The sequence below is a fragment of the Lipotes vexillifer genome, unplaced genomic scaffold (genome assembly GCF_000442215.2).
Source record: "Lipotes vexillifer unplaced genomic scaffold, Lipotes_vexillifer_v1.1 scaffold297, whole genome shotgun sequence".
Lineage (NCBI taxonomy): Eukaryota > Metazoa > Chordata > Mammalia > Artiodactyla > Lipotidae > Lipotes > Lipotes vexillifer.
Genome location: NW_006772098.1, coordinates 1318043 through 1340838, shown reverse-complemented (window position 1 = coordinate 1340838; position 22796 = coordinate 1318043). Strand labels below are relative to the sequence as shown.

At 37.0% G+C, this 22796-nt stretch overlaps 1 protein-coding gene across 1 annotated transcript in view; it reads left to right on the top strand.

Moving 5' to 3' along the window:
* Positions 1-22796, top strand: part of MALRD1 (MAM and LDL receptor class A domain containing 1) — a 608458-nt gene that overhangs the window by 53784 nt on the left and 531878 nt on the right. The window contains exons 6-11 of the mRNA XM_007447298.1: positions 2837-2938; positions 3596-3742; positions 7291-7457; positions 12548-12640; positions 13402-13609; positions 21435-21581. Of these exons, the coding sequence (XP_007447360.1) occupies positions 2837-2938; positions 3596-3742; positions 7291-7457; positions 12548-12640; positions 13402-13609; positions 21435-21581 (864 nt within the window). The remainder of the gene's footprint in view (positions 1-2836; positions 2939-3595; positions 3743-7290; positions 7458-12547; positions 12641-13401; positions 13610-21434; positions 21582-22796) is intronic.

Below are 22796 nucleotides of genomic sequence, written 5' to 3'. Positions count from 1 at the left end.
ACCTGTGCTCCGCACCGGGAAAGTCAAACACAGTAAGCTATATAATGTGTGATTCCATTTTATAAAATGTGCAGAATAGGCAAAATCATCAGAAAGCAGATCAGTGGTTGCCAGAGGCTGAGGAGGGGGAGAGAATGGGAGTGATTGCTCACGGGTACAGGGTTTTATTTTGGAGTGATGGAAATGTTTTGGAATTAGATAATGGTGATAGTTGCATGACACTGAGAATGTATCAAAGCCACCAAATTGTGTACTTTTAAATGGTTAAAGTGGTGAATTTTAGGTTATGTGTATTTTAACTTCATTTTTAAAAAATTGAAAAAAACCTCATTGGAACAGATGCAAGAGAGAATGGGGGGAGAAGTGGTGGTTGGAATCAGTGAGAATAGGCAGAACTTGGAGAAGTTAGTTGGAGGGAGTTGGAGGTTTAATTTTCTTAAGATGGGTGAAATTGTGGCCTCTTGTATACTGAAGGGAAAGAAAGCATGTGGGATGTAAAAGGGGGAGGAAATTGCTGGAGTGATTGCAAAGTAGGGGAGCGGAGATGCATTTCTGGGGTAAGTGAAAGGAGTGGACCTAGAGAAGAGAAGGGCTGGTTGATCACAGTTAAGAGGAGGAAAGGCATGTGGGTGGCGGTGCAGGTGGTGGGGCTTGTGAGGTTTTCTTCTGGTTTCTCTCATTTTCCCAATGAAACATAAAGCAAGATGATTAGCTCAGCGGGAGGAGGAGTTGGAGATTTAAGCAGTGGGTAGAGGGTTTTGAACAGTTGTCTAGAAATGGAAGAAAAGGAAAGAATTAGGGAGATGTAGCGGGATGGCCCCAGTGCAATGAAGTGAGTAGTCAGGGACATGAAGTCATTTCAGTCAGCTTGGTGTTGACCCTTCACTCCCGTTCATCTGCACGGATGCAGGTGGAGAGTGTCGTGTGGGTCTCAGCCTATTCACAGTGATGCTATCTGCCAGGAATCTCAGGTGCCTCACCTGGGCCCAGATTACATGTCGTGAGTCGCCACAGACATTTCCCAGACCAGAGCCGGTGTTGTGATGTTGTGGCTAGTCCAGCCCTTGCAGTTCTTATGATTACAAGACACACCCCTGCAACAACCATCAGGGAACTTTGGAAAAACAAGGTTTGCTTCTTACAGGTCCTGGAGGGTACCCAGCACATCCAGGGGCCATACAGCGAGGTTGTGGGGGGAGAGAGAGTGAACCTAGGGTTCTGCCTTTGTTGGGGTCGAGGGTGGGGTGCCTAGGGTTTCCCGGTTTTACTTTTTATTGTTGAATTTAAAACATACAAGTGGGAATTAAAGTACAGTAAGGGAAAAGCTGGGTCACTTGAGTGCTCAGTTATCTAGGTCACCAAGGGCTTTTGAAAAGGGGAACTTCATGGGTGGGACGCACTGGCTCTTTATCCAGTGTGTAGGGGGCGATGTGTTTATTAGAGATGGATGTCTTTGGAATGGATGCTTCAGCAATCAAAAGGTTGATGTCAGGCACTTACATTACAATCAAGAAAGCTAATTGTCAGGCACTTACACTACATGAAGGATTGTACTTGTCAGAGTTTTTGTTCTGAGTTTGTGGAAGCATGAGAAGAGCCAACAGATGACTATTTTCTAACATCAGTAAGAAAAGAAATGAGGACATGAGAGAGGATGAAAGGAATTGCAAAACTGGAGGACCATTAGCTTTGTGGGTCCTGATGCTGTCAAAAATTTGTTTACAGTAGAGATATTGGAGTGAGTGGAAAGATAGGGATGATGGTTGGGGAGTGGGCCCCTCCTAATTAAGATAGAGGAAGTGTTATCACCATTAGTTATGATCATATTCAGCCGAGTGGTGGCAGAAGTGGTTTTACATCAGCAGTTCTTCATGAGCATCAGTAAGAAAAATAGAGAAATTGAAGGGCAAGAGGAATGTGAACATGGAAATGACAAAGAGTGACATTGAGCCAACGGGTAAAGTAATCAGGGATTGAGGGGTAGGGCACCAGTGTCTGTAGATGACTGTAACAAGATGTCAAAAGATTCAAAGCTCAGATATTTAGGAAGGTGAGAAACCTCCATACTGTTCTCCGTAGTGGCTGTACCCCTTTACATTCCCACCAACACTGCAAGAGGGTTCCCTTTTCTCCACATCCTCGCCAACATTTGGTATTCGTGTTCTTTCTGATGATAGCTATTCTGACTGTATAAGATGATGTCTCATTGCAGTTTTGATTTTCATTTCCCTGATAATTAGTGATGTTGAGCATTTTTTCATGTGCCTGTCGGCCATCTGCATTTCTTCTTTTAAAAAAATGTCTATTCAGTTCTTCTGCCCATTTTTAATCAGGTTGTTTGTTTTTTTGATGTTGAGTTGTGTGAGCTTTTTATATATTTTGGATATTAACCCTTTATCAGTCATCATTTGCAAATATTTTTTCCCATTTAGTAGGTTTTCTTTTCATTTTGTCCATCGTTTCCTTTGCTTTGCAAAAACGTTTAAGTTTAATTAGATCCCATTTGTTTATTTTCGCTCTTATTTCCTTTAAGAGATGGATCCAAAAAAATATTGCTGCGATTTATGTCAGAGTGTTCCGCCTATGTTTTCCTCTAAGAGTTTTACAGAGATCTGATTAAAATCCAGAAGCACCAGCATGGTTGTTTTTTTCTCTCTCTCTTCTCTCTCTGAATCGATCTCTCTTTTTCTGTCTGTGTAATGAGTCTCCCTAAGGCATGATGCTGCCATAGAGAGGAGTTGAGTTGAGCATGCTCTGTAGAACAAATGTTAACATTTTAAGAAATACATGATCCTTTCTAGTGATACCTGCATCTCACTTCTTGCCAATCTTACAGATGAAATTTTACCATGTCAAGAAACATCGAATACCAAGATGGAACAATGCCATCCAGATATAAGTCTCTGCAGATTTGATTCCACAGATGAAGGATTGAGGTGTAAGTGTTAAAATGAGATGTCTGCCTGCCTTGTCAGTGTGTAGGCCATCCATGAGACTCAGAAGCCTAATAGGAATATCAGACTACTAGTAGGGATACTCACTTGACAAACTCTGTTGCCATCTATGTCTTAGTTTTAGCAGGAGTATCATTGGGGTTTTAGCTGAAGTGTTATTGCAAGTCTGTTGTTTATTCAAAAAGTGAAAGACAGTAAATATGTCAATTTAAGATAATGTTTTGTAAAACAATTACATTAAAGACCTTGGAATTATATACAATGTTTCTTCTTTAAAATTTCAACATGATTGTGAAAAGTAAATTATTTAAGTTAACTGAATTCCATAAAGTAGGTAAGGTCAGATATGCCATTTAAAAAACCACAATGGAAACAGTGGTACAAGAAAAAGAAATCTCTTCATTTTTTTTTTTTTTTTGGTGGTAGTGGTTCTCATTCGGAGGATGCCCATCTGGATCAAATGAAGAACTTTTAAAAAATAGAGGGCACGCTAAGACTTATTGAATCAAAATTTCCAGATATGAATTTGTGTGTGTGTGTATGTGTGTGTGTTTAAGCCTTGATTGCAGCTATAACCATCGTTAAGCAGCCACTCCAGTAGACTGTGATAGTCCACCGACATCTTTTTCTCCTCTCTTTAGTGTGTCAGGCCTGTGGATTTGATTTTGACATGTGTGACTGGGTATCAGAAACATCTGCTGAGCAGACTTCCTGGATGCGCACAAAAGCAAGAGAAATTTCTGTATTAGAATCTCCACCTCAGCGGAATCAAAGCGGTGATGATGAAGGTAGCAAATAAAAAATCATATTGATTATGCTTCCTTTTTAACTTTTTTTAGTGGTTGCTCTAGAGTTTGTGAAATACATTTACAACTAATCCAAGTCTACTTTCAAATAACTCTATACTTCCTCATGGGTAGTGCAAACCCATTATAATAAATACTCCTAAGTCTTCCCTCCTTTCCCTCATATTATTGCTGTCATTCATTTCATCTCATTATCAAATACGTTAGGACTATTACTGTTTTGAACAAACTTATTTTTTTGATTGAGCAAGTTGAAAATAAAATGTTTCATTTTACTTTCATTTATTCCTTCTCTGATACTATTCCTTTCTTTATGTAGATCTGAGTTTCTGACCTGTATCATTTTCCTTCTCACTGAAGAATGCCTTTTAGCATTACTTGCAAGTCTACTGGCCACAAATTCCCTCAATTTTTATTTGTCTGAGAAAGTGTTTATTTGTATTTCATTTTTGAAGGATAATTTTTGCTGGACATAGAATTCTAGGTTGAGTTTTTCTTCTTCTTTTAATATTTTAAATATATTACTCCACTCTCTTCTTGCTTACATGGTTCGGAAGAGAAGTCTGATCCAATTCTTATCTGTGTTCCTCTATAGGTAAGATTTTTTTCTTCCTGGAATATTTCAAGATTTTCGCTTGTCTTTGATTGCAGTTTTGAATATAGTAATGTGCTTCGGTGTAGTTTCTTGGATATTTATCCTGCTTGGTGTTTCCTGAGCTTCCAGGATCTCTGGTTTGTCTGACATTAATTTGGATGAAAATTCTCAGTCACTGTTACTTCAAATATTGATTCTCTTTCTTTCTCTCTTTCTTCTTCTCATGTTTCCATCATGCATATGTTGCACCTTTTGTAGTTTTTCCAGAGTTCTTAGATAGAATCACTCCTTTCTTCACTGTTTTTTTTTTTTTCCTGTTTGCTTTTCAGTTTTGGAAGTTTCTATTGACATATCCTTAAGCTCAGAGATTCATTTCTCAGCTGAGTCAAGGCTGCTAATGAGCCCTTTGAAGGCATTTTTCATTTCTGTTATACTGTTTTTTACCCCTAGCATTTTTTGATTCTTCCCTAGAATTTCCAACTCTCTGCCTACATTATCTTTTTTGCATGTTTTCTACTTTTTCCACTGGAACTCTTAACTTATTTATCCCAGTCTGATAATTCCAGCATCCCTGCCAGATCTGGGTCTGGTTCTGATGTCTATTCTTTCTCTTCATACTATATATTTTTTGCCTTTTAGTATGCCTTGTAATTTTTGTGTGTTTGTGAAAGCCAGGCATAATGTACTGCATAAAAGGAATTAAGGTAGATAGGTATTTAATAAGAGCTTTTATGTTTATCCAGCTAGAGTTTAGGCTCTGTTTACTGTTGGCTGTAGCCGTTAATGTCTGAGACTAAAATTTCATGTAGTGTTCTTGTTTTGGTCCCACTGTTGTCTTCGGGTTTCTCTAAAGATATCTTCTGAAATAAGGACTGAGACCCACAGTTCTTTTGGTAATATTTCCTTGTTATCATACAGGACCACTTTTGATGTGGTGATAAGTTGTGAGGGGAAGGGAAGCATCCTATAGTCCTATGAATGGATCTCAGTCTTTGATCCAGTGGGGGCTGGATCTGGGTATTTTGCTCCTGTCATGTGGAAGGTTAGAACCTGCTGGATTTGATATCTCACTTCTCCCAGTTAGGATCTCCAGTCGATTAGCTGGTTGTAAAGCTTCTCTTGAGTGAAAGCCTTATTAAGACTAACAGGAGAGTCCAGGTATATTTCAAAATGACTAATTTTCCTCTCCCCCAGCTGTAGGCACAAGAGGATTTTTCTCTGATTCTTACTGTGAGAACCTGGTAGGGCTCCTGAAGGTAAAACTCACAAAAGAGTGGGGTCCTCCCTAAGATGGGACTGTGTGGATTTTTTAACTCGCGAATGTGTTCACACTGAGCCTCCAGCAGTTCATCAGTCACAATCTAGTTTTTTCCACCCCTGTACTTGCCCATACAATTTTGGGATTCTGCTCTTGAAAGTTGTGATTCTCTGTATCTGCTTACCTCACCAATTCTTGCACAATGGTTTGTGCCATGACCTCAGTTTTCCTAGGGGTCTAAGAAGAGTTGTTGATTTTCAGTTTGTTCATATATTTTCTTGCTAAGTGGGCAGGAATAACAACTTCCAAGGTTCTTACATGGTGGTCCAGAAACTGGAAATTTTGCAGGCATTTTTTCAATTAGATTTATTCTCTTTCTAAACCCACTTTACTCTTTCCTGCTCTTTTACTTTGTTCCTACCTCCTTGTTCAGCAATTTTATCGTGGTATTACTCAGCAACCCAGAACCTTATCTGAGTAACAATCCTGGTTTAGGGTTTCATACTTGATAGTAATGCTTGGAGTTTTGCACGTACTATCACTTAGCCATAGCCCACAGCAGTGAGGGTAAGTATCTTTCCCAGCTCAGTTTACTAGAAGGATTTCCAGACCTAATCTTTGACCTCATAGAGAGAATTTGACTCTGTTCATCCAGGATTTTGCAACTTTAAATTAGTCAAAATTCTAGCTACTACAGCCTCTGCTTCTGGTCCCAACATCCAAGAGTTCTGTGGTTTCAGCCCTGCTCATCACTTGGCATATCTATTTTTTCCTTATCTTTTGAGATGTTTTATCTTGTTTAATCTGTCTCTGCTTTTGTAAAAATGTGTTTTCATTTTATTTATCATTTCCTTACATATAGGTCAGAGGAAAAGTATTAACTTATTATATACTACTTTGATTAAAGGCTAACATGTCTAGTAAATAAATTTCACTGAATTTAAGTTCAAAGTTTTTAGATGTTGCAGGAATATTTGCTCTCTTACAAAGAAATAAAACATTTGAAAGACTGTCTTTGAAAATTGAAGTTATAAAACATAGAAATATCTCTGTATCTCTGTATCTCTGTATTGTATATATTGTTGAGTTCAAAAGCAATCCAAATTGGTTTTAAGAATCAGATGGAAAAAATTGATTGACAATATTTTTATGTACTATACAATCCATATGTGTAGTTTAATAGGACTGTAAGTGTATGATGCTTCCATGTAGTTTGGTAAGAAAGAGGGCAGTTTAAATTATATTCCCGTAAATGATAGAAGTTTTTCTGTGAAGAATAGAAAAAATAATCAAAAGGGAAAACAATTCTGGGAAGAAAGATGAGGAATTTTTGATTAAAGAAAGATTGCATTGTTATATTTAAAAGAATGACCATTGGTGGCACAGAGATTTTCATATCAGTAGATTTCTTTTTATAAGAATATTGAATTTTCATATTGAAGGTATTGTCAAACTTTGATTTTAGGAACTAGGAGGAGATTACAATGCATTTTAAAACTCAAATATGGAAACGAAAATCTGTAATTTGTAGTTGATGCAATCTTTTAAAAACATTGTATTCTTTTAAATAAAATATTTGTGTTTCGAGCTTGATTTGGAAAAGTAATACAATAATTTTGTTCAAACAGAAAGCAGCTAATTTTTTCTAAGTTGCTTTTTTTCCCATTTATTTTTCAGGTTACTGTATATGGGTAGGGGCTAAGCATGCTTCTACTCTTAACCATTTAGACAGCAGGGCTTATCTAAATAGCTCTGTGTGTCACTGCTTCGGCAAGAGCTGTCATCTTCAATTCTATTACTCTATGGAAAACAGTGTTCTGAGAGTAGGACTGTATAATAAAAAGGTGAGAAGAAACTTGCATTAATTTCAAATTCATTGAATAAATGAAATTTCTATTCTTGGCAACTTTTGTTTCTATTTCTCAGTTGCATGTAGGCTATAGGTATTCCTTATCTTGACTTTATTTGGGATACCTTTAACTTTTTTTTGTTTTTTTTTTTGCTTCTGAGGGGTAATTTGTCTTTTTCTTTTCCATTATGGTTTATTGCAGGATATTGAATATAGTTCCCTGTGCTATACAATAGCACAAATGTTGTTTAATTGGTATACGTTTAAAAAGAAGTATTAAGAAGCTGGTTTAGGAGATATTGTCATGTACACTGTGGTAGTTTGCAAAATATTTCATCAAATTGATGAAAATATATTAAAAACTATGGTGTAATAATATATTTGGGATTCTGTATTATTAACTTTATACTGAAGCTCTGATGTGATCTGTTCTGGATTTTTGATCTCTGTATACTTAAGGCTGTAAATATGATGGAAGCAAATTACTTGTTCTGGTACAGTAGATACAGTTTTAAAGGATTGGTAATTGCTGATTAAATACAGCCAAATGAGTCATATAAATTTAAAAAAAAAGGTGTGCTGGGCAGAGTGAAAGTTGTAGTGGTAATGCTAGTGAATAAACAAATCCATGTCTTTTTTTTTCTTTAAGCTAACTAACTGAAAACAATTCTCTACAATTGGGAAAACACTTGAGACACTTTAAGAACTTCTATTGTGAAGAATTTATTTATAGGTAGGAGTAAAAAAATTATAGGGGTAAACAGCAGTTATTCTACAAATGGGAAACATTTGACAATAATTGCAGGAATTCTGACATTGGAAAAGAAAGACAGTAAAAGTATCCAAGCAAGTAGTTTCCTTTGGCTCAGGATACTTTGGATAAATCCAGTTGAAACTTCTGCATGACATCAGCCAGATTGATTATTCAACAAAAGTTTGTCATCTGTACTTAACAAGTGCCACTAACCATCTGTCAACAGCATTTTCTTCTGTTCTTTTCTGAAGTTTGCAGTGACTTCATAATTAATCCTCAAGTATCAGACTGCTTATTACCAAGATACGTGAACATTCAAGAGGCATTCCCCTTTTCTTCTGAGTTCTATCATATCACCTCTCCCTTTTCCTTTTGTGTTGTTTTCATCATATCCAATCTTTTTTCTTCTACTTCTCTTTTCCAGACTTCTAAAGCATGAAGTTGAATGACTACTCTCATCAGATGGCCTAATACATTGTCCTTTGTTACCGGGATGAGACACAATTTGTAGCATTTTGTAACTATATTTTGTAACATTTTTTTTGTAGCAATATTTGGCAGTCCACTGCCCTAGAATCTATTTGATATATTTCATTCAATTTGACATGGTTTGGGGTGGGTGGAGGGGCAGAAACCTCTCCCTGCCCTTTGTGTAATACTCCAAACTTTCCAGATAATTGGGAGAAATTTTACAAAAAAAAAAAAGTTAAACTTTATCCATATGTGTTATACCATTCAAGCTTTAAGCACCTTTTAGTTATTATCACCTGTGCCGTGTAAACCAAGCCCATTGAGCTTTCATGCAATTTGAAATTTTCTGTAATTTCCAAATCCTTCTTCACAAAGGCATAATAAAAAAAGGTCTGGAATAATTTTGTTGAGCTTATATTATACTTAAAGATGCTTTAAAAATATACGGTCCTACAATAGTGTTTTTCACATGGTGGGTAATCAGTAGTCATTAGAATTTGAATGAGTCACTGTCCTAAGTTTGAGTAGACACTTGTTATCTATCTTCTAATACTAAGGATTATTTTAATCTACCCTGAACATCAGTGATGGATTTTAAGTTTCAGCATGTGGATATGGAGTTTTGAGTTATTGAAAGTGAGCAATATCATTCCTCTGCTGGCTTTGGGATTGCACAAGAAAAAAGTGCAAACAAATTGGCTTCAGATACCACCTCATATAATAAGAATAGACTTACCAAGATTCCATCTCCCACATTATAGGAAAGGAAGTTAATTGTGGAGAACTGACCTAGTGTGCTAATCAGAACCAATTGGGGGTACATCTTAGAGAGTGTTGACTGATGTTTGATCCATTAGTTTACCCAGTATTCTGCAAGGCAGTGTCCAGTCTTTTCTGACACTATTTGCTGTGCTCTGTACATGTAAAACGTTGGTCACCAATGCAAACTGCATCAAAGCACATTTAAATTACAAGTTGATGTTTTATCACAAAGTTAAAAAGGACTTCAAACCTATCATTTAAAAAATTAGCTCTTGATGAAAATGATCATTTACATATTCCATGAATAGAATAACAAAAATAACCCTTAGAGTGAAATGTGCTGATGAACCAAGAAATATCTAGTGAGAATGCTGAGGGTAATTTTCTTTATTTTCAGAGTCCTTTAGAACTTGAGAAATAGAAAATAGGTAAAAGACAAGTTAACTAAAAAGTTGAAACTTTTAAAGTCAGCTTCAGTGTGTAGCAGTTCTAGTTTGTACCATCAAACTGTTCTTAGGATTAAGTCTCTGTCCATCATCTATAAGAAAATAATCATAGCAATGGCCTATCTTTTATCCTGAGGACGGCTGCCATGTCAGTGAGCCAAGGATAGTGGGGGTGTCCAGCTTGTGGTGCCTTTTACATATTTTAAAATTCCCACTGGCAAATAAATAGGAGGAACAGATAGTTGGGACAGGAAAGAAAATGCCTTAGAAAATATCTTTTCTTGTATGATACAGATTTTAAAGCTATAATAAGCTCTCCTTGAAGGAAGGTTTCTTCCACAGTACATGGTCCTATCACCACGTGCAATCAAAAGTAGTTAAAAAAATAACCTTGAATTTGATACCTTGATTTTTTTCATTGAAAGGGGGAAGGATAAGCTGATCTCTAAGAGATCTAGTGATAAATATTTTTATTGAAAGGTAAAATGGCATTATTGATCCTGGTCTAGGGGAATAAAGACATTTAAATAATTTTGATTGATTTTAAGATAATTAGAAAATTAGAACATCCCTTGAAAGGCTTTTCGGAACTGAGGGTTTCTTTTTTACATTGACACCTGTTGAAAGTAACTAGATAAGAGTCTGAGAGTAAGGACAAAAATAAAATTAAAGCTGATTTCATTTAGTTGGGGTAAATCCTTTTTCCTTTTCATTGCTTGTGTTGTCAGATAGGAAAATGTGGTAAAAAAATCTGGATTTCATACACAATATACCATTAACTTCTTGTGTGAAAAACCATTTAAGTTTAGAAAGAACTCTGCTCAGCTTTCTGAAAAAAATGTAAATGCATTATTCTTCAAGTAGAACGGGGAATCAGGCACTGTGAAGAAAGAGCACAATAGCTGTAAATTATCCTCATAAAATTAAAGTGAGGGGACATGGCGAATGCAGCTTGCCAAGTAGTGTCACTAAAAGCATCTGTGGAGAATGTCGTGTCTCGATGCTAAATAATTGAAGTTGCATTAGAAATTATTGAAAGAAAAATTTGCTGTATTTATCAACTTTTTTAAACTTCACTTCATTGTGATGTGACCTGGAAGCTATCAGCTGAAAATGTGTCCCCCATGTATGTTTCATTGTCTTGTGGAAGTCTTAACCATTGATATGAATGAGTAATGGAATGAAGTATATTTTAATTGGTTTCGACTATCTTCTGAAATACTTAAGACTTGGAAATTGGAGTAGATAACAAAGGGCAAAGGACTAAGTTAAAAATAGATTCATTTTTAGAAAATCTTAAGTATGAATGAAATAAGTGAAACCAAGTGAGGAAATAAAGGCTAACGAGAGTCTGAAAAAATACAAGTGTCATGTGTCATTTGAATTACAACTAGATGTCACCTTTCAGTGCTGTTTCCTGTCTCTCAGGAGAGCACAGAGATAGCCTCAGAGCTCAACCTGAGACATATTTATGCCACTGTCTGCATTTTCACTATAGTTCATTATACGTATATTTCACTAAATCTAAGGAAAAATAGGATTATTTCAGAACATAAAAGCACAGTCGTAAATCATAAAGTCCACTACCATAGGCAAAATTGTGGAGTACATTATAGACTTTTATCGAATATCTGACCTCATAGTATATAGTAACATAATTTTGGATACACTTTGCAACCTAGAAACTGATTGTCATACAGATGCATGACATAGCATGCTTTAGAAGACATGAAAAGGTCTTTGACTGAGTGACTGGAGAGTCAAATAGAAGTATAATCTCCAGAAAACAAGTGTATTGTTTGGAACTTGGAATGAATTGTTCCATAGGAAAAAATATGTAAGGTGAGATTGTACAGAAAATATGTCTGATAACAATTTTTTAACTTTCATGTTAAATATTTGCCTGCCATTTTTTCTTTCCTATTATCATGGCAATATTGCAAAATGAAGTAATGTCAGTGGGATTAAGATATAAATAGCTGGTTTATTAGTTGCTATTTAGAATTTTACTTTTTGAAGTGCAGTACTTTATTCAAGATTCCATTCAAATTTTTGTTCTGTCCTTCCTCTCCATCATAAAAAAAAATTAGGCAGCTTTACTATGTAGACATGCTTTATTTCCTTATTTTTAAAAACAATAATTTTTATAGAGCAGTTTTAGATTCACAGCAAAATCAAGAGGAAGGTACAGAGATTTCCCTTATACCCCCTGTTCCTACACATGCTTAGCCTCACCCATTATCAGCATCCTCTACCAGAGTGGTACACATGTTGCAACTGATGAATCAACATTCACACGTCATTATCACATGAAGTCTCTAGTTTACATTAGGGTTCACTCTTGGTGTTGTACATTCTATGGGTTTGGACAAATGTATAATGAATGACATGTATCCATCATTATATTATCATAAAGAGTATTTTCACTACCCTAAAAATCCTCTGTGCTCTATCTTTTCATCCCTTCCCCTCTCCTTTTCTTCATTTTTCTTTTAAAGTGTTATATAGCTTTTTAACCAATACTTTAGATTTCTTAGTACTTAATATCCTACAGGTAGGGTAAAATCTACTGAAATATAATTAAGAGAGCACATATATAACTATGAGAGTAGAATTTGGGGAATGAGTGATGTCTTTTTCTTTGGATCAAAGGAAGAAGAAATATTTTGGACATACAACATATCAACTCACAGAAAATGGGTGAAAGCGGATGTGTTAATACCAGAAGGACTGAAGACATTTCAGGTATAAAAGGGAAAAACAAGTATTTTTTATCATGAGTTTAATTTTTAGCTTTGTAGTTATGAATTTATCACCCATTGCTTAATTTAAATTAGCATTGAAATTAGGGATGTAGACTTGTATATCTGGGGAGAGCAATTACTTTTCATTGTACCTAGCCCTACTCATGTCAAATCTTTTTTTTTGCGGTACTCAGGCTCCGGCCACTGTTGTGGCCTCTCCCGTTGCGGAGCACAGGCTCCGGACGGGTAGGCTCCTGCATCAGCAGGCAGACTCTCAACCACTGCGCCACCAGGGAAGCCCTAAATTTATTCTTTTAAATGTTCTCTTCTATTTTGTATCTTACTGTCTGCCTGACATTTCCCTTCATGCATTGCAATAACTAATTTTAGTAGTTAAAAAACCAAATGCAGTTATAGCTCTAGTATAAGTAGTGTTAACACTTATTCTTTTCCTTGAATATTAAAGTAAGCGGGCTGTGAAGATGACCAAACAACAAGTTTGCTGTCAGGGATGTTGTCGGTGGTTAAATGGGATGCTTTCGTCAGATCATGGGTCATTTCTCAGAGGCCTCAGTGGATCTAATGTGCCCATCAGTCTTATGTGTGTGGGTCAAGCTGATCAAATAGGAATTTTTTCTTAGTTGTATTTGGTTGCTCTTTAAACAGGCATTTTTCTTAATAATTCTTTAATCTCTATTATTTGTTTTTGGGTCTTTTTGAAGAGATTGTAAGCTCACAATTGTTCTTTGTTTTTCCCTGAAGATTATTTTTGAAGGGACTATTTTGAGCCAGAAAGGTTTTATTGGGCTAGACGAGCTCTGGGTCTACGCCTGTGCACAGGCCCCATCCAGACAGCTTTGCTCTGCAGATGAATTCACTTGTGCCAGCGGCCAGTGCATCACCCAAGAATTGGTCTGTGACTCTCAGCAGGACTGTTCTGATGAGAGTGATGAGGATCCAGCGACTTGCTGTAAGTAAATTAATGGTTTACTCACTCGTATGCTCACATTCATGACTATGCTTGGATTTAAGAGTCTTTGTCTTGAGCAAGGTACATTTAATTTGTATGAAGTAAAATGAATGTACATTCTCATTCTGAAGCCATCACTACTATTCCTCGTGGGCATCTCTATCCTACATCTCTATGATGTTTTGGTGCTTTTTGCTAACACTTGAAATCTCTCTATTTGTTCAACAAATGAATAGTTGTGATGAGTTGTGTGTGTTTGTGTGTGTGTGTGTGTGTGTGTGTGTGTGTGTGTGTGTTGATTAAAGAGGAAAATGGATGGGAGAGGGAACCTATTTGTACTCTTCTCTTTGGAGACATATATTATGGATTGCTAACCTTTATTAAATGTAAGGCTTTTTCCATTCTTACCAATCATGTAGGAAGCTGTGGGGAAAGGGTAAAGAGGAGAAGGGCTGCCGTGGCCTTCCAGACAACCATGGTGACATAGAAATCATGTCAGCCATGGTTGGTATTCATGACTAGGCAAAAAAGCCCAACAACTTCATTTCAGACCATTTATGGAGAGTCTTTGATAGGAGTAATGATGAGAAATTCCATTACTATTCAAACCTAGTTGTATTAGAAAGGAAATACAATGTAATTTACAACCTACATGATGGTTCTCATATGAGGTAACTTAGCAACTAAGATACTTGTGTCTCTTTAGAAATGAATTAAAACTAAATGCATCCAATTTTTATGTCACAAACAAGAGGGTTTTTTATTATTAAAAATTTGACATTTATTTTGCTGCAGTGTTTTATTTTAGTGATATATTTTGTTGAGCAAAAGAAAAGTATGGCAGTAAGATAAATGTCACCTTTTTAATGAAAATGCTTCTGCTGATGGGCAAGTAAGCATTTTATTAACAGCAGTGGACTGGGGTGTAGAAAAGAGAAGATGGGAAAGCAAGCGAGAAATCCTCTGCCTGTTTGTAAGCAGGAATTCAATTAATTCCTCAGACACCTGGTCTTAACCATAGATTGAAGCAAAATAATTTCCTTACCAATAGGATCTCTGTGGATATTTTCGGTGCTCTCTTTTTGTTCATTAAAAAATATGAGGACCATTCATTTTCTCTAATGTGAGTGTCACATTCCTCTTTATGCTTCATTTAAATGCTTTTTAACAGACAATTTGGTTCATTTCTTTTGGAGAAATTCACCTTTCTAATGGTTTGTATTATTCTCAATTCCAATAACTGAAAGTAAATATATTTCTTATCTTTTCAATTCTACATATGGAAACTTAGCTTTTCTCCTTTTTTCCTCTGATGAAGGCTTTCCTTTTAATTGGTTTTCTTAATCGAATTCCACCTAGAGTATTGGTAGATACTTTAGCATTTGATTTTGGACATATTTTCCCATTTCTCCTCCTTTATTGAAGTTTTATTGATTACTTATCTGGGATTTTCCCCATAGAGTATATCTGGATACCATCCTGCTATTTCCTTTATGTGAATTCAGGGACAGATGGCTGTGCTTATCAACAGATAGTGTTACTTCTTAGTCTGATAAGTATTCCAAATAATGTAAGCTCATTTGGCCAAAGAAAACCTGTCATGCTTGCTTGAGATCAACTTTATATAAGGGATATGACCAAAAAAAAAGGTAGCCATGTTACATATTACAAAATATCCATATACTTTGATGTCAGCATGAGTATTTCATGTAAATATTTGTACATTTTTGCTTTGAGGAAATTATTTATATAGTAATTGAATTATTAGAATTGATATAACATTACACTATTTTCTGCACTAAAGTGTTTAACATACTGTGCATATATACACATGCATACATATGTTATTACAAATTAAGAGGCTTTCCTTTGAAAGTTAAAACCACTTTGAAGCATTTTCCACATACTTTTAAATTTATATTTTACAAATTTGAATTCGTTATACAAATTTTTCTTAAAAATAGAATTTTAAAGTTCATGAAGCACAAGGAAATTGCTTTTATATCTTCTTTTTATCCCAGTATAGGATGAATCTCCAGAATGGTGTAGCTCATAGGTAGAATTTGAATACACCAGGAGTACTTACCATATTCTGGAGACTCGGTAAATATTGACTCATGAATATCGTCAGTTGGTATCTGTAGTCAGTGTGACTTTTGCAAAAGTCACATTCACTAAGGTGTTCTTTCTTTACCAAGTTCCTCTTACTTTTATACTATTTTGACAAATGTAGTTGATTGAGCCTGTAGCCCAGTGCCTTTTCAAAAGCAGTTAATGGTAAAGGGAAAATGGGTTTTGCTAGAGTTTGCTATTATAGCGTTACTTCCTTGACCAGCAGTATCAGCAGCAGCATCTGAGAATTCCTTTGAAATGCAGAACTTCAGGATATAACCCAGCCTTACAGAATCCGGAGTTTCATTTTAACAATGTCCCAGGTGATTCACCTGCATATGGAAGTTTGAGAACCACTGTGCCTAAAAGACTTCAGAATTGAAGAGATGGCTGAGAGAGAAAACAGGTGGCAATAAAAAAAAAAAAGTAGTCTTAAGAGGCAAATTGGAGGCCTTTCATGATAGAAACAAAACTCCCAGTACGTCACTAATCCCTAAGGGCATTATAATTCCAAGCAATACATTTTAAAATAGTTTTATTAAGGTATAATTATTGTATGAAAATCGGCACAAAATCAATGTATACAGTTTGATAAGTTTGGACATATGCATACACCTGTGAAACTGTCACCACATCCTTCACCTCCAAAGTTTTCCTTGTCCTCCCTTGCCCTCCCCCCACCCCTTTTGTAGTAAGAACACTTGACGCAAGATTTATCTTCTTAACTAGGTGGGGCTATGCATATGGGTGCCCTGGAGGCCAAGGTGCTGGACGGTTGCATGTACCGGGTTGCGCCCCCCGCTAGGATCCTTACCCCTATCCGCTGGCAGCCAAAGCCAAGGGCGCGGCTGGGCAGGGCCGCTGGCGGCACCCGAGCCGGCGCTACCCTCCCACTTCCTCTGCACAGCCTCGTGGTCTTTCCGGGGCTACGGTGAGCTGAGGGCCGCTGAGTGTTTCCACATCTCCCAGCGGGCAAGGTTCATGGACCACCTGCCGCAGGTGAGGCCCCGCCTCGCCCTGCAGTCAGCAGCCTCACCTTGCAGGTGAACACGCGCCAGGACATCTCGGTGCAGCCCTCGCTGGGGCGGTGCATGGGGCTGTGCAGACCCGCGACCCCCTGCCCCTGTGATCCCGGACCTGAGGGTGCGGGTGTAGGCGGATCTGCCTCCCCCGCAGGGCACCCAGGTTGGGGGCCTCCCCAAGCAGGGCATCCCCCCAGGGCGGTGCACCGGGACGTGTGCGCTTCCCGCGCTGTCCCCGAGTCCTTGCCTCCCGCCGCATCACCTTCCTTGAAGGGGCAGAGAGGGCGAGCGGAGCTGGGGGCGCCGGAGGGAGAGGGAGGGCCACCATCTCTGACACCCCGAGGCAGGAGAGGTGTCTCCGAGGAAGGCGCCCCAATGGCCGTGGTCCCTGGAGGAGGGCGTGGCCCAGGCCACGGTGTGGGTGATCTGGGAGCCGCGGGAGGCCTGGGGAGGCGTTCTCCCAGGAGTCTGAAGCAGCCGCCGCCGGTGGGGAGGCGCCAGACGGCCGTGACCGTGACCAGGCGAGCTGGCCGCTGCGGGAACAGGTGGCTAGAGGCCGGAGCCAGCGAGGAGCGCGGCGGGCGTTTCCAGTTCTTAGAGCAGGAAGAAGGCTGTGATTACTGCAAGGATGGGAAAGTGCAGGTGCGAGGTGTGTACACCTCGCTGACCCTTGAAGACATGCTAAGTGAAATAAGCAAGTCACAATAGGACAAACATTGTATAATTCTTCTTACCTAGAGGAATCAAATTCATAGAGATGGGAAACAGAATGGTGGTTGCCAGGGGTGAGGGGAAGAGAAAAATGGGGGGTAAGTGTTTAATGGGTATGGAGTTTAGATTTGGGATGATGGAAAAGTTCTGGGGATTCATGATGGTGTTGGGTGTACAACAGTGTGAAGGTGCTTAGTGCCACTCAACTGTACACTTAAAAATGGTTAAAAAGGTAATTTTTATATTAAGTATATTTTACCACAATACAATTTTGAATATATATATATCTAATTTTCAATCATAACATACAGAAAAAGACTGTATGTTCCAAAAAGAATGGCAGGATTGACAGATGTGTGTTTAAATCAAAACCGTTTGGACAATTCCATGGGGAAAAAAGCTTTTAATTGAATAAAGAGGAGTTGTTAGAGCATTTAACCTGCTAATACAAATTGTTACACTTCAAAGGAGAAGTTGGTACAATATTCAAGTGAAAGAAGCTTAAACCAGGAATCCAGTGCAATGCATTTAATCTTTACTGTGATACTGTCTCTGGATGTCTTCCATATTTTGAAAAATAAATATTGAATACTAACAGTACTTCCTGAGGGTAAGGGAAATACATGTATATTTAGTGGAGAAAAGATCCTGGTAGGTTCTCAATAAATATTAACAAAATGTTTATATATTTATATTAAAGCCTAATATATGCTTATTGAATGGAGCATTCCCATGCAAACATTTTTCTTATGTAATAGAGAACTGATTTACTTCCAAACTGGAGAGTTCATAAATATTTTAATTTTCACGATCCAGAATTTTCCTCAGCCGCCACAATGAAATTCTTTTTCTTCTGCTAATATGCTTCATTGGTTAAATATGCAAGACAAAGCATTGTCATAATTTAAAAATATTACTCTAACTGATGAACTCAGTGAAATTTCACTAAAATTATGAACTGTGGCATATCTCATCTTCTGATTAGAGATGGTGAAATGTGTTTTGTAGTCACAGAAATTTAAATAAAAGCAACCACATAGTCAAAATCACTGTTTGTAATGAATACATTTTGTTTATATGAATACATGATTTTTTAGATTTTGTAAACATTTAACGTTTAACACATGTGGTTTCATAAGACATTTATTAGCTGCTAGAATGTGTTTGGCCTTCCTGGTTTTCTTCAGATATTTATAACTTCACCTTAAATGTTTTGAATTATGTAGGGGAAATATTAATGGAAGAACTTCAACTTTGGTTTGAAGCTTGACTTGTATTTTATAGTGCAGTTAAATTCTAGAATATTTAGCTTTAAAACAAGTCCTTTGAAGTGTACTGGAACGAACGTCTTTGGTAAAAACACCTGAGAAGTTCACCAAGATTTTTACAGAGGTGATTGCACCATTTTGCTTTCATATTATCTTTATAGTGATGGATTTTAAAAATTAATTTTCATTTTTCAAAGGGTAGTGGTGTTTAGTGTTCTGTGGAAAGTGCAATGATTGACATTTTAACTGATAAAACATCCAGGTAATGAAAGAAGTGGCTTGAACTTTTCTCCTAAAGCCAAATTTCAACATTTATTCAATCCAAAGTTACTTCGTCTTGAAATCTTTGTTACATTTTTGCAGTTGAGTGACACAGGCACAGGTGTGAAGAGTCTGCGGAAGGGTTTGGTGATGCTTGGGTGACTTTGACTTTCCATTTCCACACTCACTGGTCTTATGGCTATTTCACACCATTGCATATAACAAGATTGTTATCTGCATGGACTTGCTTCCTTTGTGAATTAATATATAATTTATTGCCCCAATAGGGCAGTATTGAATTTATTGCCCAAACAGAGTCACTTGAGAGGAAAGAGGAGAGGTATTATTATCCTTGGACAACAGGTGTAAACTGGGACAATCCTGGGCCAACCCAGATGGAAGATTTTCTATTCCAAGGATGTGTGCATTTAGGAATTGAGGGTACCCGAGGTGGGGGAGGTGGAAGGATTCCTTGACCAAGTTCACGACCAAGAATTTGCAACTTATAAGCACATTTCAGAGGTCAGGTATATATTTCAAATCTTGTCTATTTCTACATTCTACCAGCTGACTTAGAAGAGCTGGGAGGTGGCTTAGCAGGTGGCAAAGTTCACAGAGGACCAAAGAACTAGACCAGAGAATTTTCTGGATGCCCAGGGAGACAGTCACAGCTAGGTCATAGGTTCTTAAGACTGTCACAAAACAGAAGAGGCTCTCCTTGGAGCATTAACTTTTTATCAATAACAGTAGCTTATCAACTCTGTAGCCAGAGCTGTGAAAAGAAAAACATCCAGAAACAATAGATTTCCAGCTAAGTACTATGTGGGTGAACAGCATCTCCTTGTCATGTTGATTCACCATGAGGTGATGTACAACATTTTTTCATTATTATATGATAGGTAATTTGCTTGTTTTTATTTTTTGGGAAATATATTTAAGGGGAAAATAATATTTGCTTGTAAAGAAAAATATCTTTCATTATATATCCATTATATGACTGTCGAAACAAGCACGTAGAGAAAATTTAAATGGCCCTGTCACTTGCAAAGTGCACTTCAGTGTTTTAAGAGTTGACACGTTAGTGATGAAATATCTGGTTATGAAACCAGGCATCCATTTTTATAGAAATTTGAAACTCCTTTGATTATTAAGATATAGTGGGCTTATTCAATATGCTGATAAAATTGCTCACGTTATTTAAAACTGAAAATAATGGTTAAGAGTAAGCATACAGTGAAGCAGTCTTTTAAATTTTAAGACAGAGTCCCAGGTGCAGGGAGCTTCAAAGTATAAGCTTTGGTGTCAGACAACTCAAAGGTTGGCTATTCCATTTACTAAAATTTACCATAGGTGAGTTGCTTAGTGCTAAAGTTTCAAAAAGAAAATCTTTCGGGGATAATTATGCTTGCTGTGTAGGGTATTTGTGAAAACAAATGGTAATATATGCAAAATACTTGACACATACTTGGAGCTCAGTGGGAACACATCTATTATTACCTTTATTAAAGATAATTGTTAGGGAGCTTGTCAAAACTTTAGGTGTTTTCTGACCAAGAATTATTTTGTCTTTCTATCTGTTAGGAAAATGTGTCTGCATAAAGAGGAATACCTGGAAATATGTTTTAAATTAATTGTATTAATTTATCCCCAAACTAAGATAGACTGATACTATGATTCTTATTTCAGGAAAAGAAAATTTAAACACATAAAAGCTAATTTCTTGAAAGCACAAATCAAGTTGTTAGAACTTCTGGTGTATGGCCCAGTCCACTGAAACTTTTGTTTTTTCCTCACCAATTTTATGAAAAAGCTAGGAAAGTCGCTTAGGAAGCTCACCCCAAATCCTGACTTTCTCTAGAAGTCGTGCTTTGTGATACATGTAGGAACTTAAGTTTTTCAACTTTTTAGTTGTGTATTAAGAAGGGGAAACAAAGCAAATTTCAAAATATCTGATTTACCTGCAATGCAAAGTGGCTAGGGTTTTTTTTTTTTTTTTTTTGAGAAGCTGTTAAAGTAGCATAATAGAATGAATTCTAAGGTGCCGACCTCAAGCTCTTCAGGTGTCTAGAATTAATTTAAATGCCATCCTTTCCAATTTTTTTTTAACCATCTGGGCAGGTGAATCTTTTTCATCTTGGCAGGTGAATTGGTTACTCTCTGAAAAGCTGTAGAGTTTCAGCCTGTCTCATTAAATGCAGTGGAGATGGCCAACCAGGGTGGAATGTGCCAGGCTTGGAGACAGAAGAGTATAGAGGGGCAATGCCTCACACAGCACATGGAACACTTTGTGAGGTTGGAAAAAGTAAAACTATTCTGATGATCAGGAAACATTCTTTACGAAGTGGAGTGACAGTTCTGACTGCCTAAGTTGATTGGCTAACATAGAGTCAGTGTTTGCCTGCTTGCTCCCCCTTCATTTCTCCTTACCAGTTTTCTTTTTGTGCATAACAGCAAATCATCTCAGGTGTGGCTTTGAGTCTGGTTTCTGTGGCTGGGAGCCATTTCTCACAGAAGATTCACACTGGGAATTCATGAAAAGGTTGACGAGTGTAGACCACCATCTTCCTGATGCTGAGAACACAACAAACACAAATCATGGTAGGACGTTTTCCTCTTTTTTTTTCTTCCCCCCCAAAATTGTTGTCTTTCTTTCCTGTTGTGAATGGTGATACTATGTGTTTTCACTTCCATCTATAGACTTTATAAATGGAACTCTGGTTTGTCTTGCTTTAAATTGTCCTGATCAACTTAATAATTTGTGCTTAATTGAGTTTCCTGAAAGGAGAATTGTTTTAATAACAAAACTTTTTGTTACACTTTTTAAAAGGTTGGATTGAAGGCATGAAGAGGGGAAAAGTCTTCTGGTAAATTTCTCTAGTTGTCATGAATCATGTACAGTAGGGTTGTCTTCTTTTTAGAGCAATCCAAATTTCATAAAACAGAAAGAAACATAGTTTAATCCTTTTTCTAAGAACAGAGAGTTAGCACTATCTTTAAAATAAATATACAAATACTTGAATGCAATGTAATCACTCTTATGGCTTCTTTGTAATAAACAATCTTCTTCCCCATATATGCTTTTAATCAGCAGTACAGTTTTTACATATACCCTTAAAATAGAGCAACCATAACTACATATGGCATTCCAATAAGGGTTTGTGAAGCTCCAAGGAAAACACAAGGGTTTTGTTCTGTTTTTGTTTTGTTTGGATAACATTACAAAGGTACATTAGTATCATATTAATTTTATAATAAGGCAACTGTACTGTAGATCCTCTTTAAGCTTGTATAACCCCACTGGACATTATTATATTTGTTTCTCCTTTGGGATTTCCAAAGAAGTATGTGAAAACTAACAGTATTGACTGTGTCTTTAGCCACTGGAAATTGGGGTTAGTTGGGGAGGATGTTAGGGGATGGAAGGGAGACTTTGGCTATCCATCTGTTATCTAAAACTATAAATGCAGCTTATTATTTAACAGTGGAGTGAGATCTTAATTTTTGCCTTTGTGCCAATGAGTCTCATTTTTCCCTTAAGATTCTGTGACAGATTGGATTAAATTTAAAGTTTATGATAGGAAGGAGACTTTTAATTATTAGAACTATATGTATTAATAGTACATTTCCTCCAAGCTCATATAATGATTTTTGTTTCCTTTCTCAAACCAGTTATTGAGTATATATCATATTACTAGAGTTGGGTGTAAACAGATGGAAGGATATTTGAGTTGTTTCTAAATTTTGGTGATTATGAATATTCTATAAAATTTGCCTACAGGTTTTGTCTGGATATAAGTTTTCATAACTTGAGCA